We start from the raw sequence: 13652 nt of genomic DNA, 5'->3' as shown, positions 1-13652 counted from the left end.
ATCAGAAGACATTTGGGAGTGGGTTAATCGCTTTACGTAAAGCTTCGCTGGGAGTACGAAAACAATGACAATTTCGGTTCGACTCGAGCACCCTGAGAACTCATGGGAGCTGTTTGCACAGCAATTCAAATGGCCACTCAAAATGGCCAGATCTCGATAGGAGCCACCTTATCGACTAGTATAAAAGGCACTGTCAGCTCTCCAGCCCGAACAAAATCGATCAAAATGCGCCCGCAATCAGCTGCGTGTCTATTACTGGCCATCGTTGGCTTCGTGGGAGCCACCGAGTGGTGGGAGAGTGGAAACTACTACCAGATCTACCCGCGCTCCTTCCGGGATTCCGACGGAGACGGCATTGGTGATCTGAACGGGGTCACCGAAAAGCTGCAGTATCTGAAAGACATCGGCTTCACGGGCACCTGGCTGTCGCCCATATTCAAGTCGCCCATGGTCGACTTTGGCTACGACATTTCGGACTTCTACCAGATCCAGCCCGAATACGGAACCATGGAGGACTTTGAGCGAATGATCGCCAAGGCCAAGGAGGTGGGCATTAAGATCATCCTGGACTTCGTGCCAAACCACTCCAGTACCGAAAACGAATGGTTCACCAAGTCGGTGGACAGTGATCCCGTCTACAAAGACTTCTACATCTGGCACGATGGCAAGATCAACAACGAGACTGGTGAGCGGGAGCCGCCGAGCAACTGGAACTCTGAGTTTCGCTACAGCGCCTGGGAGTGGAACGAGGTGCGCCAGCAGTACTACCTCCACCAGTTCGCTATCCAGCAGGCCGACCTCAACTATCGCAATCCGGCCGTGGTTAACGAGATGAAGAATGTTATTCGCTTCTGGCTGGGAAAGGGAGTCTCCGGATTCCGCATCGATGCCATTCCCTACTTGTTTGAGGTGGATCTCGATCGGTACAACCAGTATCCGGACGAGCCTCTGACCAACGACCCCGTGAATTGCCCCGACCCCGACGACCACTGCTACACGCAGCACATCTATACACAGGACATGCCGGAAACAATTGACATGGTGTACCAGTGGCGTGAGTTGGTGGATGAGTTTCATGTGGAGCACGGCGGAGATAAGAGGCTGCTGATGACGGAGGCGTACACCAGCTTCGAAAACATCATGACTTACTACGGAAATGGAGTAAGGAACGGCTCCCACATTCCCTTCAACTTTGACTTCCTGACCAGCATCAACAACGCCTCTAAGGCCGGAGAGTACGTAGATCATATTAAGAAGTGGATGGACGCCATGCCCGCCGGCGTTTATGCCAATTGGGTGCTGGGCAACCACGACAACAAGCGAGTGGCCTCCCGATTTGGTGTCCAGCGCACCGACCTTATCAACATCCTGCTGCAGACTTTGCCCGGCCACGCGGTCACCTACAATGGAGAGGAGCTGGGCATGACCGACGTATGGATCAGCTGGGAGGACACCGTGGACCCGAATGCGTGCAACTCCGATCCCGACAACTACTACGCCCGATCTAGGGACCCTGCCCGATCTCCCTACCAGTGGGACGCTTCCTCCCAAGCAGGTATGTAAGAACAAACTACACTGAACCAAAACATTTGGTTGATTTCGTTACACAGACTCCGAAATCACCTAACTGAAGGGTCATCTGACATTCATTTGGAATACAAATGTGAACATTTATAAAAGGCACGAAGAATGATAGCCGTTTGAATAGAATAACTAATCAATTACATTTTATATATTGACGTGGCAGTGCGATAAGAAGCTTTATCTGATAACAAAAACATTTGTGATACTTCTATTAAACTTATCTAAAATTTACTTATGGGAAGCCCCTTGTGGGGGAAAGTATGTAGCATTGACATTTCAACACTTAAAATCAGTGAATTTTTCATCCAATTGTAGTTCTTATTGATATTCTATTTATATGTATATACCACTTTCAGGCTTCACCAGTGCCGATCACACCTGGTTGCCAGTGGCTGACGACTACAAAACCAACAACGCCCTGCAGCAGCTGCGTGCTCCGCGTTCCCACCTGCAGATCTTCAAGAAACTGGTGCGCGTGCGCAAGGAACCATCTTTTCGCCAGGGAGAACTCAACATTCAGGCAATCGACGACGATGTGATCATCTACTCACGGCAAGTCTAGTAATCTCTAATAGATTGCTTCTATTACTAATAGTTTGTCTCTCGAATAGTCAAAAGACCGGAAGCGATCTCTATGTAATCGTTCTCAACCTGGGCAGCACCTCCAAGACCTTGGACCTGACCAAGTATTACGGACTGGGCACCCAGGCGGAGGTCATCACCACGTCCTTGAGCTCCCAGTACATCGATGGCGATGTTATCAAACCTACGGAGTTCGTTGCCAATCCCTATGTGGGCACCGTCCTAGTGGCAGTGTAAGCTAATTTTATTCAAATAAGTGACAATAAAGTAGCAATGTTAAATAAAATGTGAATTATACATGTACTTATCAAAGTTTTTAGCCTGTAAGTATGCAAGTGTTGATTCATACAAGCCTCGGCTTCATGCGTAGATGCAGACCATTTTCGGACTTCAGAGTCATGGATGCCGACAAAATTGGATCATACCTATGAATGTGAGCATCCCGGCTCTTCTTCTCCGCCGGGGGAAGACCTAAAGTTGTGCTTATATAGCCATCCTTAGAAACGAGCTCATCCAGAGCTGGCAGCACCTCGAAATTTCGAATGATCTTGGACACCACAGTCTTGATCTCCAGCAGTGCGAACTTCTGTCCAATGCAGTTTCGGGGACCAGCACTAAAGGGCACATACTCAAAGGGCCCTGGTTTCTCACGATCGAAGCGTTCAGGCTGGAATTTGTGAGGATCCTTAAAAACACGGTCATTGTATCCCAACATAAGAAGGCCCAAGTTCAAGGTAGTGCCCTTCGGCACAATGTCACCATCTGAAAACATATTCCTGATTACTAATAAGGCCTAAATTTGTTTCGAAGATATACCAATCACGTAGTCCTTCTCTGTAAAGCGACCAATGAAAGGGACACTCGGATAAAGACGTTGCGCCTCCTTTATAAACAAATCCAAACGTTTCATTGTGGATATCTCCTGAAATGTGGCATCCCGACCAAATCCAGAAGAGCCCATCACATCGCACTGCTCTTTAAATAATTTTTCCTGCAATTCGAAAGTAATATTTTATTAGAATTGCTATGTGAAAATTTGTTCTTCAAATCGGTTACCTGCTCATCTGGATGTCGAGAAAGTAAGTAGACTGCAAAACCTACACCAGATGTTGTAGTGTCATGGCCTTCAAACATAAAGGTGGATACTTCCTCGTAAAGCTCTTGGGAAGTCAGAGGGCGTCCATCCACTGTGGATGACAGCAGAGTGTCCAAAAATGCCATTTTCTTGCGGGAGAACTCATCAGCCTTGATGTCGTCTTCAAGCCCTGATTTTCGGACTTCGATTCTCTTCGCTATTATCTCATTGGTAAAGTCCTGCAGGGTTTTCAGAGTTTTACTATATTCTGGATATTCAGGAGCAAAGAGAAAGAGGTATTTGTTGCGCTTCCACGGACTGAAGGCTCTCATCTTAATGGTGTAGGTAATACTACAAGTAAACAAAAATTGATGTAAATCTGTAGGAAGTGGTACTAAGGCATACGTGGTGTAAGTATAAAAATGTCCTATAAGCTATAAGTATACATTTATATTTTATGGAATACCCCATTATACATACTCTTTAAAGGCCTGCACAACGGAGGAACTTCGGTTCTCCATGGCATTGATGGACACACCCATCGCTGTATCGCAAATGACGTCCAGAGTCAAGTAATGTGCCTCTTCCTGGAAGTCGAAGATGTCGCCTCCGTCTGCCACCTTCTTCAGCTGATCTATGAACTTGGTGGAGTTCTCGTTCATCACTTCGTGAAAGTCCCGCAGGATGTTGAAGTGGAAGGCTGGGGTGATCATCTTCCGGTGTTTGTGCCATTTGCTGCCAGTACTGGTGAGGAGGCCTAATCCCAGCCATGGGTGAGTAAGATCATATACATCGGACTTGGATATCAGAGTCTGACTGCTAAGTATAAACTGCGCAAAAGCTGCATTGTACCATCCTCGCCTGAGCGATATAAATAAGTCACACTCACCTCCATGTATTTGGGACTAGTGACCATAATATTCGAGTAGTAGCCTATCCAATAACGAAAGTTATCCTTGCCGTACTCATGCCACCAGCCAAAAAATCGGTTCAAAATCTCTGGAGAGCGAAGATAAAACGAATTATATTAAGATTACTTGCTCCCCACTGCAGCGACCTTTATTATATTTAAATCACACGGATCGGGCCAAATTACTATTAAAGTCTCAGTGTTATCATTCGTACACAATTGTTATATGATCAGACACCTATCGAGCGACGTTATCTAGAGGAGACTTTGATCCCACACATTGAGATTTGTCTAGATTGTCCGGATGGAGCACCTACCTGTGGGAGTCTTTCCCATCTGATGGGCATTGCCCACCAAAGGCAGCATAATTGGGCCCTGGAACTTGTTGAGCATTCGCTTTCGCCGCAGTAGTCCAAACTCGAAATAGGTCACCAAGAACAGCGGAAGGGCAAGAAAAGCGCACAGTACGATCCACATTTTGAATGCGACCACAGACAACCGATCGGTGCAGCGAGTGAATCGGATTTGAGTAGAAACCTCAAGACTCTCTACTTAAATACTCCAACCGGTTGCGGCAGACAGTTCTCAGTCTCTCGCACTTTGTATCTCACAAATAGTAAGCAGCATATGACGACATTATCTCCCAAATTTGAAACTCATTTATGGGCATTCAGCATGACTTTTCATTATGCTGCGATTCAGTTTCTTGATGCACATTTGCTTTGAAAATGGCTTACACGTGTGGAAACTATTATTTCAAATAATTAACATAGTCCCAATGGTCCAAAGATTAAAACGAGTTGGTTCGTTTAAAAAGTTGTATGTGTTCTTTGAGACGAAGTGATTAACAACTCCCTAATAATTGTATTTGTGGGGACGGCACACCTAAACAAGCCCAGGCATGCAAAATTCAAGCACCAAACTTAACAGAGATCAATAAATTGACACTTTAGTGCCTTTCCTTCAGTCGAATGTATAGACCATTTTCGGATTTCAGGGTCAGCACAGCGGAAAGAATCGGGTCGTATTTGTGACGGTATGGATCGCGCTTCTTCCTCTCGGCATCAGGAAGTCCGATAGTGGTGTTTATATAGCCATCCTTAGAGACAAGCTCATCCAGAGCAGGAAGCACCTCAAAGTTCCTAATGATCTTGGATACCACCGTCTTGATCTCCAGCAGGGCGAACTTCTGACCAATGCAGTTTCGGGGTCCAGCGCTGAAGGGTACATACTCAAAAGGTCCTGGTTTCTCCAGCTCAAAGCGCTCAGGTCGGAACTTGTGGGGATCCTTGAACACCTTTTCGTTATAACCCAGCATCACGAGACCTAAGTTCAGTGTGGTGCCCTTGGGTACGAGATCTCCATCTATAAGCAAGTATGGTACTGTTATGTAAAGCCCTTTAAATTGATTAAGTTAATGGTTACCTATAACATAGTCCTTCTCTGTATATCGTCCAATGAAGGGCACGCTGGGATAAACACGCTGGGCCTCCTTGATAAAGAGATCCAAGTACTTCATTTGGGATATTTCCTGGAAGGTGGCATCGCGACCCAGTTCGGAATCACCCATCACCTCGCGTTGCTCCTTAAATAGTTTGAGCTATGATAGAGAGGAAAGTTAGCCATTTAAACATTTGGCGTCTCAAGCGATGTACTAAACCTGTTCATCTTGATGTCTAGAAAGCAAATAGACAGCGAACGACACTCCAGAAGTGGTAGTATCATGTCCTTCAAACATAAATGTGGAGACCTCTTCGTACAGCTCCTTGGAGTTCAGGGGACGACCATCGATAGTGGAGGACAGCAGGGTGTCCAAAAAGGCCATTTTCTTGCGAGTGAACTCATCTCCCGTACTGGTCGAAACTGCACCCGATTTGTGGGCTTCAATGCGCTTAGCGATGATCTCGTTGGTAAAGTCCTGGAGGGTCTTCAGAGTCCTGCTGTAGGCCGGGTAGTCCGGAGCAAATCGGTACAGCAGTTCATTGCGCTTCAGCGGATGGAAGGCTCTCATATTGATGTTGTAGCACATACTGAAAAGGATGAAGAGTTATGCAATCTGATGAGTCGGCTACGAAGTACGAAACTAACTCTTTGAAAGCCTGTACAATGGAAGAGCTGCGGTTTTCCATGGCATTGATGGACACACCCATCGCTGTGTCGCAAATAACATCCAGGGTCAGATAGTGGGCCTGGTCCTGGAAGTCGAAGATATTGTCCCCGGCGGCGACCGTCTTCAAGTGCTTGATAAACTTGGTGGAGTTCTCGTTCATGACCTCGTGGAAGTCCTGCAGAATGTTGAAATGGAAGGCTGGGGTGATCATCTTGCGGTGTTTGTGCCATTTGCTGCCAGTACTGGTGAGGAGACCCAATCCCAGCCAGGGGTGTGTTAGTTGATAAATGTCGGACTTTGTGATCAGCGTCTGACTGCTGAGTATGAACTGAAGAAGAACGAAAATATTAGAGTCATCATGATTGTTGAAAATTCGCTGTAACTCACTTCAAGGTACTTGGAGCTGGTGACCAATACATTAGAATACGTTCCAATCCAAAAGACGAAGTTGTCTTTTCCATACTGATGCCACCAGGAGAAAACCGTGTCGAGTATTTCTATATAGACGTGAGAAAAAGCCATTAGTAGGCGGATCGCGTACCAATATCGGTATTCCGTAGGTAATCATTGTTTGTTTTTGGCACGCGATTTTCAGTATTCATTAGTGCAGTAAAATACATACATCGCATATTACACAACACAAATCAAAGCCTCGGCATTATTTTTGCGATTCTCGACCTAGGCTACAATTAGCCCATTTCTACGAGTGCCAGTAGCCCCATTAACTGATAGTTAACACCCTTGTTTTCCGGTCGTAAAGTCGCTGGCCCAAAACAACCTTACTGGAATAGCCTCGCCGCTGAGTAGATTCGATGCGCAGTTACCTCAGTCACAACGCTATTCGAGATGGGTAATTTCAGGTGTGTCCTCTGCGTGGCTAAAACCACGACCTATCCGACTACTATGGAAAACCCACCTGACGGATTCTTGCCCATTTGATGAGCGTTTCCCATCAGTGGCAGGCCGCGGGGGCCGTTGAACTTGTTAAGCACTCTTCTCCGCCGGAATGTGCTCAACTCCAGATAGGCAACCAGCAGCAGTGGCAGGGCCAGAAAAATATACAATACGAACCACATTTTCGATCGCGAGTTCCAAGACAACCGTCCAGTCCGCGAATCACTGGAAATATGAGAGCTTATTTGGGCCGGCGGGCGGTTTAAATACGAGAGATACCCATACCAGTCAGCTCCCCAGTCGCTTGCTCTCTTTCCTACCGTTTCCTAAACCAACTGTAGTCTCCCGAATATAAGTAAATATTTTGGTGCTTTCAGCATGACTTGCCGAATCAATATCAGGTTTTTAAGATGAGCCCCCTGATTAATCGTTAGATGAGATGGGGAACCAATAGTTTTCAAGACTGCACTTAAATGTGTAATTTTTTTTGAATCTGTATCCAGTATATATTGTTTTATGGCGGCAAACAATGGGATAAGACAAACGTTGATAAACATTCGCTCACAACAAGAAAACGAAGTCGGGTGCATTGATGAACACATATTGTTTGCAAAATGTTTTTGAGATTACTCTTACGGAAATTGAAGAGAAGAGAGAGAGTCGCTTGCTCTTCTTAGCTTATCAGCAGGCCTCCAATTTGGTAGAAGCCACAAACGTAAGGTAAAATCCACTGCAAATTTACATTTACATGTCAAAAATGCAAAATTATTTAACACTAACAACAAGATCAAGGCGATTTCCTGGTGTGGAGATTGTTTATGCAGTGAACTTTTCTGAATGCAATAACCCCTGTAGGCCTTCTTGCAAAAGTATAATTGCATATTTATAAAATAAATTAAAACTTCATAGATCGAAAATAATAAACTTTTAAGGTTACGACTTCTTCTATGGCAGATATTAAATAAAGTCGTCAAATCAAATAAAAACCGAAATTATATGTTGTCAAAGAAGTATTATATATCGATTTATAATACTTTATGCTCTAAACCATCGAAAGGCACATCTTTTATATTTATGCCTATATATTTATTTATAAAATTTGTTTATCAAATTATTTATCAAATACGATAAGTGTTTCGATAGAGTTGGCGTGACTGTTTTGGGTGGTTAGTGGGAGTAGGAGTGGGTGGGGTCTATAATTCAAGAGATCTTGACGTTCATATGGATACTCAGTCGATCCGACATACGGACATGGGCAGATCGACTATCCTAGTGATGCTGACAAAAAAAACATACACTTAAGAAGGTCGATAACGCTTCCTGCTACATGAATACATACCCCAAATGCACGGGGACAAAAAACAAGAATATTTTTACAGCAAGTTGGAGTATTTAATAATGATTAAAGTATATGGAAAAATCATTTATTCGTAAAAATATGCTTTTATAAAAAGCTGTTCAAAAACAAGAAAATTCGTGAATTTACATCAAAATGAATAGCTTTGAAGATTTATTTAGTTTGCTAAAATAAATAGGTCACTTTGGACGGAATTCCACCTAGTGACGAATCGCACTAGGAGTGTGTGCGAATGCGTCTGATATATATACAGGATGAAATTAAAAATTCTGTGGTTGTACGATCTTACCGAGAAAAAGAAAAGTTTCTATGGATATGGTAATTTTTATTTTTTTTTCGTATTTTGGAAATTGTCTATCTCTAACGATTTGTTTTAAAATTCAATGCTGTGTAGCCATTGAAATTCCCTATTGATTTTAAAATGTTTTAAAGTGAATTTATAAATAGCAAATTTATGATCGTCTGGTTAGTGTATAAATAACATTCAAATTTTATTTTAAAATTGTATGTATATATGCTATTATCAATCATTATACCACACACTTTAAAAATCTGATTACTTTTCTAAAAGTTATCTATTTGACCTTTTGTGCTAACTATGTTGAACAGCTTATCGTTCCGCTTGTTAATCTCGCTTTCGGAACCCTCAATCGAAAGTGTCCCTATTCATAATTATTGCGTGTCAAAAGTTTTGGCTACCGCCCTAATTCATTATCACAAAGCGACTAACAATAGTTTATTGGCCCCTTATCTTCTGGCGATACCAGGAGGCCTTTAGACCCACACGTCATCAGTTTAGTGAGTCAATTCCCACCAGGTAGTCCACAATATTCATATTTATCAATTACCCACGGCAATAAAGTACTATGTTAATAGTACATCGATTGCAAGCAACAAAAAATAAATAAAATGCATAAAGTTCAGATAAGCTATCAAAGCTATAATCGCGCGAAAATTGGTCACCGACTAATCTGCGAAAGTTACGGCAAACCAGTCTGTGCGACATTGCGAGCGAGAACAGTTGGGCGGCATCATGTTTCTAATAGCCATCGCCATCATTTTGGCCACCATTTTGGTGTTCAAGGGAGTGAGGATATTCAACTACATAGACCACATGGCTGGCATCATGGAGATGATACCAGGACCCACGCCATACCCCTTCGTGGGTAACCTGTTCCAGTTCGGTCTCAAGCCAGCCGGTGAGTACTGGCCAACTAGCCTGCCTATATTTATGAACTCTTCAACGTTTAATGCCAAAGTCGTGGCTCTGACTGAATCCGCAAGCACCTGGGAACTTGCAGCGATTCAATGCGTTCATTTCCCGGTGGTATCGAGTTGCACATTTGGATTTCATCTCGGATTGTGCTGATTTCCTCGACTTATTTATTGTAATATTTGCTACAGCTTTCATCATCAGGCTCCGTGCACATTTCCCGAGTGCCTTTCCTCGCACAGCTGAATAAATTCGGTCCTGTTTTCCGCCCTTCCCTGCTCGTGCCTAAAGTAATCATTTCAAATGCACAATGCCCAGGGGAAAAGCGATGGTGCAGTATACTTTCGATGATATAATTCTGCTCCCTGCTCGGCTGGGGTTCCATTTCAATATGGACTGGCAAGAGCTGCACATTGTTGTGGGATTGTTATTATTTGTTATTTTTATGCCAGCTTAGATTGCTCTGTCATGGCTTGAAGAAGATGTTCGTAAAAATGTAAAATTACTCGGTTGCAGTGATTGTTTACTGTCCAGAGCTACAATTAGTAATATGATTACCCGAGGCACACTAAACTGGGCAGAAGTGCAAGAAAATTGATTGCAACTGCCAAAATTGACTTGAAGCCTAATTTGCGGAATATTCTGCACAACTGCAGATGTAATGCTCCGCAAACGAGGCCGTTGGGGCTGGTAGCTAAAGTGTTAGGGGCTCATCAACTCTATCTGTCTCCCACAGAATACCCCAAAAAGGTCCTGCAATATTGTCGGAAATATGACTTCCAGGGATTCCGCTCCCTGGTCTTCCTGCAGTACCACATGATGCTGAGTGATCCGGCTGAAATTCAGGTGAGTCCCCCACCGCGCCCATCATCCATCAGCTCATTGTGTTTGGCCTGCAGAACATCCTGTCGAGCTCATCGCTGCTGTACAAGGAGCACTTGTACTCCTTTCTGAGGCCCTGGCTGGGCGATGGCCTCCTCACCAGTTCCGGTGCCCGCTGGCTGAAGCACCAGAAGCTCTACGTCCCCGCCTTCGAGCGCTCGGCCATCGAGGGTTACCTGCGAGTGGTCCACCGGACGGGAGGACAGTTCGTCCAGAAACTCGACGTACTGTCGGATACACAGGAAGTCTTCGATGCCCAGGAGCTGGTGGCTAAGTGTACCCTGGATATTGTGTGTGGTGAGTGGGGGTGCACTTGTTTATTGAACCTGGCATCGCAATTTTGCAGAACAATTTTACGTGCACAGCAAAAAACGTTGTTACCCATCTTTTCACGTAAATCCAGAATATAGGCATTTTTTTGGACAGACAGAGTAGACTTATACATTTCCTCTATGTGTACGATTGCCAAACTTTACACATTTGTCAAGTCGTTTTTTCGGCCGCGTTTCGCTCCTCGGCGCCTCGCTCTTTTATTTTTTGTAATTTATTATGAACGTTTTATAAAAAAGATTTATTGCATAGGAAATGGGTACAAGTGCCGCAGATTGTGCGGGCGGTAAAGTTTCGCGGTCGAGGCAATCGCGCCCATTGATACACACTCTGCTGTATCTTGTGGGGCAAAGGATTTGAAGGATTTTTCAGTTAACCGTTGGTAATTTATTGAGATTTTTCGGGATTCGTTCAGGTTCATTTAGTGAGCTCGGATCTGCAACTCTTCACCCTCTCTTCATTTTTTCCGACAGAAAACGCCACTGGCCAGGACAGCAGCTCGCTGAATGGTGAGCCCTCGGATTTGCATGGTGCCATCAAGGAGTAAGTTCATCCGAGGAGTCCCGGGACTAAGCTCTTAATTCACCCCTCCCTTTCCCAGCTTATGCGATGTGGTCCAGGAGCGCACCTTCAGCATCGTGAAGCGGTTCGACGCCCTCTTCCGCCTCACCTCCTACTACATGAAGCAGCGCCGGGCTCTGTCGCTCCTGCGCAGCGAACTGAATCGGGTAAATTCAGCCAATATAGGGCAAGAATTAATAAAACTCGAAAGCTGATTACCTCGCAGATTATCTCGCAACGGCGACACCAGTTGGCTGCGGAAAACACGTGCCAGCAGGGCCAGCCAATCAACAAACCCTTCCTGGACGTCCTGCTGACCGCCAAGCTCGATGGGCGAGCCCTCAAGGAGCGCGAGATTATTGAGGAAATGTCCACATTTATATTTACGGTACGTAGCACTTAAATATATTAACCCTTGCTCATCAGCAAGTATGTAAAAACATTACTAAATGAGTTAGTACTTGTTGCATATGACATTAATACTATAAATCAACATTTTTATATAGGGTCACGATCCCATTGCCGCCGCCATATCATTCACGCTGTACACCCTTTCCCGTCACTCGGAGATTCAGCAAAAGGCTGCCGAGGAACAGCGGCGCATCTTTGGCGAGAACTTCGCGGGGGAGGCGGACTTGGCTCGGCTGGATCAGATGCATTATCTAGAGCTGGTTATTAGGGAGACCCTGCGCTTGTACCCATCTGTCCCACTGATTGCTCGAACAAACCGAAAGCCCATCGATATCAGTAAGTAATGGCCGAAGTGTGGGTTTCGCATATTATATTCTCCGATTCCTTTAGATGGCACCAAGGTGGCCAAGCGGACCACGGTGATCATGTGCCTCATTGCCATGGGCTACAACGAAAAGTACTTCGACGATCCCTGCACATTCCGGCCAGAGAGGTTCGAGAACCCAACTGGAAACGTGGGCATCGAGGCTTTCAAGAGCGTTCCATTTAGTGCAGGTCCAAGGCGCTGCATTGGTTAGTGTTCATTGGGTTAGATAGTTTATTTTACTAATTTATATTATTTTTTCAGCCGAGAAGTTCGCCATGTACCAGATGAAGGCTCTGCTCTCCCAGCTGCTGCGCCGCTTTGAAATTCTGCCTGCCGTGGATGGACTTCCTCCGGGAATCAACGACCATTCCCGCGAGGATTGTGTCCCACAGAGCGAGTACGATCCTGTGTTGAATATTCGTGTCACGCTTAAGTCGGAAAATGGTATCCAGATTAGGCTTAGAAAGCGATGAATTAACATTAAAGGAACCTATAAATTGATTGTATTCATTTACACAAAATAAAATACATTTTTACTTTTACTCTTTATACGAACTTGAAAACTATTTTATATTCTCCACGATTCGCATTTCTGCGACCATTATAACCCGTTTCGAACAGTTCTCATAATTATTTTCTTGCTAATTATCAAAGTTGACTTTGCAAACATTTCATGTTAATTTGCAGGCATTTGCTTATTTGTTGTTAATTAATATTCATTTCGAGCAGATCACCAGCTTGGCTTTTATTTTATTGCAAAACGGAATTGAGTTCCCACTACTAATAAAAATGGGATGCGCAAAGAGTATCGACTATTTGATACCCGATATTAACATGATAAATGGACTAGCATTTACATCTTGAAGAATGCTGCAGAGTTCTGAGAACTCCTTACTCCCAGATTTAAAGGGTATACTAGATGATTGACAATGTGCAAGGTATTTTTTACCAGGTAGTCGATCGTTTAAGTGATGCTTGCATCAGGGTTTTTTCCAGTGTAACGCTCTCAAAGCGTCTCAATTTGGCACAGCAACACTTTCAATGAAATGGTTATTTTAATATTTGTCTTTCCAATTTCAAACGGCATACCAGCAACATTTAAACCGAGTAATAATAACAATTAGTATTCGTAAATTTCACTATATCGTTCTTTACTGTTCTTTTAACATTATGAATATAAAAGAGTAAATGTGATGCGCCTGCCAATCAGAAGCTAGCAATACCGCTCAGCCATCACTTTTGTTTAATAAAATATTTTATTGCACTTAAAACTGTAATAAACAGACCGAATTTATACCCAAATCTGGTTTGATGGTCTTCAATTCATGAATCGCTAATTAAACAGGTTACTATTGGGTAATATCAATCAGGTAACA

At 44.1% G+C, this 13652-nt stretch overlaps 4 protein-coding genes across 4 annotated transcripts; 2 read left to right on the top strand and 2 right to left on the bottom strand.

Moving 5' to 3' along the window:
* The first annotated feature begins 219 nt into the window (after window positions 1–219).
* LOC117137107 (maltase A1) lies at window positions 220–2469 on the top strand. Its single transcript, XM_033298394.1, has 3 exons — window positions 220–1555; window positions 1941–2136; window positions 2196–2469. The coding sequence occupies exons 1-3, from the start codon at window positions 226–228 to the stop codon at window positions 2401–2403; spliced, it is 1734 nt and encodes a 577-aa protein (XP_033154285.1). The 5' UTR covers window positions 220–225; the 3' UTR covers window positions 2404–2469.
* LOC117137100 (probable cytochrome P450 4e1) lies at window positions 2376–4859 on the bottom strand. Its single transcript, XM_033298386.1, has 6 exons — window positions 4469–4859; window positions 4131–4240; window positions 3722–4071; window positions 3223–3592; window positions 2983–3157; window positions 2376–2928 (listed from the first exon to the last, which is right to left on the bottom strand). Exons 1-6 carry the CDS (start codon window positions 4626–4628, stop codon window positions 2510–2512), a joined length of 1584 nt encoding a protein of 527 aa, XP_033154277.1. The 5' UTR covers window positions 4629–4859; the 3' UTR covers window positions 2376–2509.
* A 96-nt stretch (window positions 4860–4955) lies between these two features.
* On the bottom strand, window positions 4956–7393 carry LOC117137101 (cytochrome P450 4e2). Its single transcript, XM_033298387.1, has 6 exons — window positions 7178–7393; window positions 6649–6758; window positions 6240–6589; window positions 5812–6181; window positions 5577–5751; window positions 4956–5516 (listed from the first exon to the last, which is right to left on the bottom strand). Exons 1-6 carry the CDS (start codon window positions 7335–7337, stop codon window positions 5101–5103), a joined length of 1581 nt encoding a protein of 526 aa, XP_033154278.1. The 5' UTR covers window positions 7338–7393; the 3' UTR covers window positions 4956–5100.
* Window positions 7394–9526: 2133 nt separating this feature from the next.
* On the top strand, window positions 9527–12807 carry LOC117136294 (probable cytochrome P450 4ad1). Its single transcript, XM_033297137.1, has 9 exons — window positions 9527–9711; window positions 10462–10571; window positions 10625–10904; window positions 11411–11480; window positions 11539–11665; window positions 11725–11886; window positions 12005–12245; window positions 12300–12482; window positions 12538–12807. The coding sequence occupies exons 1-9, from the start codon at window positions 9546–9548 to the stop codon at window positions 12747–12749; spliced, it is 1551 nt and encodes a 516-aa protein (XP_033153028.1). The 5' UTR covers window positions 9527–9545; the 3' UTR covers window positions 12750–12807.
* The last annotated feature ends 845 nt before the right edge of the window (window positions 12808–13652 follow it).

The sequence above is a fragment of the Drosophila mauritiana genome, chromosome 2R (genome assembly GCF_004382145.1).
Source record: "Drosophila mauritiana strain mau12 chromosome 2R, ASM438214v1, whole genome shotgun sequence".
Classification (NCBI taxonomy): domain Eukaryota; kingdom Metazoa; phylum Arthropoda; class Insecta; order Diptera; family Drosophilidae; genus Drosophila; species Drosophila mauritiana.
The sequence above is the reverse complement of the archived record's forward strand: the minus strand, read 5'-3'. Positions and strand labels throughout refer to the sequence as shown.

Excerpts from the sequence above, each read along its gene's own strand:
- LOC117137107 (XM_033298394.1), top strand. The coding sequence starts at position 226 with ATGCGCCCGCAATCAGCTGCGTGTCTATTACTGGCCATCGTTGGCTTC. Across the intron at positions 1,556-1,940 it reads GGACGCTTCCTCCCAAGCAG|GCTTCACCAGTGCCGATCAC; the intron begins GTATGTAAGAAC and ends TACCACTTTCAG. Across the intron at positions 2,137-2,195 it reads GATGTGATCATCTACTCACG|TCAAAAGACCGGAAGCGATC; the intron begins GCAAGTCTAGTA and ends TCTCTCGAATAG.
- LOC117137100 (XM_033298386.1), bottom strand. The coding sequence starts at position 4,628 with ATGTGGATCGTACTGTGCGCTTTTCTTGCCCTTCCGCTGTTCTTGGTG. Across the intron at positions 4,072-4,130 it reads CTAGTCCCAAATACATGGAG|TTTATACTTAGCAGTCAGAC; the intron begins GTGAGTGTGACT and ends GCTTTTGCGCAG. Across the intron at positions 3,593-3,721 it reads GTTGTGCAGGCCTTTAAAGA|TATTACCTACACCATTAAGA; the intron begins GTATGTATAATG and ends GTTTACTTGTAG.
- LOC117137101 (XM_033298387.1), bottom strand. The coding sequence starts at position 7,337 with ATGTGGTTCGTATTGTATATTTTTCTGGCCCTGCCACTGCTGCTGGTT. Across the intron at positions 6,182-6,239 it reads ATTGTACAGGCTTTCAAAGA|TATGTGCTACAACATCAATA; the intron begins GTTAGTTTCGTA and ends CATCCTTTTCAG. Across the intron at positions 5,752-5,811 it reads CTAGACATCAAGATGAACAG|CTCAAACTATTTAAGGAGCA; the intron begins GTTTAGTACATC and ends TCTCTATCATAG.
- LOC117136294 (XM_033297137.1), top strand. The coding sequence starts at position 9,546 with ATGTTTCTAATAGCCATCGCCATCATTTTGGCCACCATTTTGGTGTTC. Across the intron at positions 11,481-11,538 it reads TTGCATGGTGCCATCAAGGA|CTTATGCGATGTGGTCCAGG; the intron begins GTAAGTTCATCC and ends TCCCTTTCCCAG. Across the intron at positions 12,483-12,537 it reads AGGTCCAAGGCGCTGCATTG|CCGAGAAGTTCGCCATGTAC; the intron begins GTTAGTGTTCAT and ends TTATTTTTTCAG.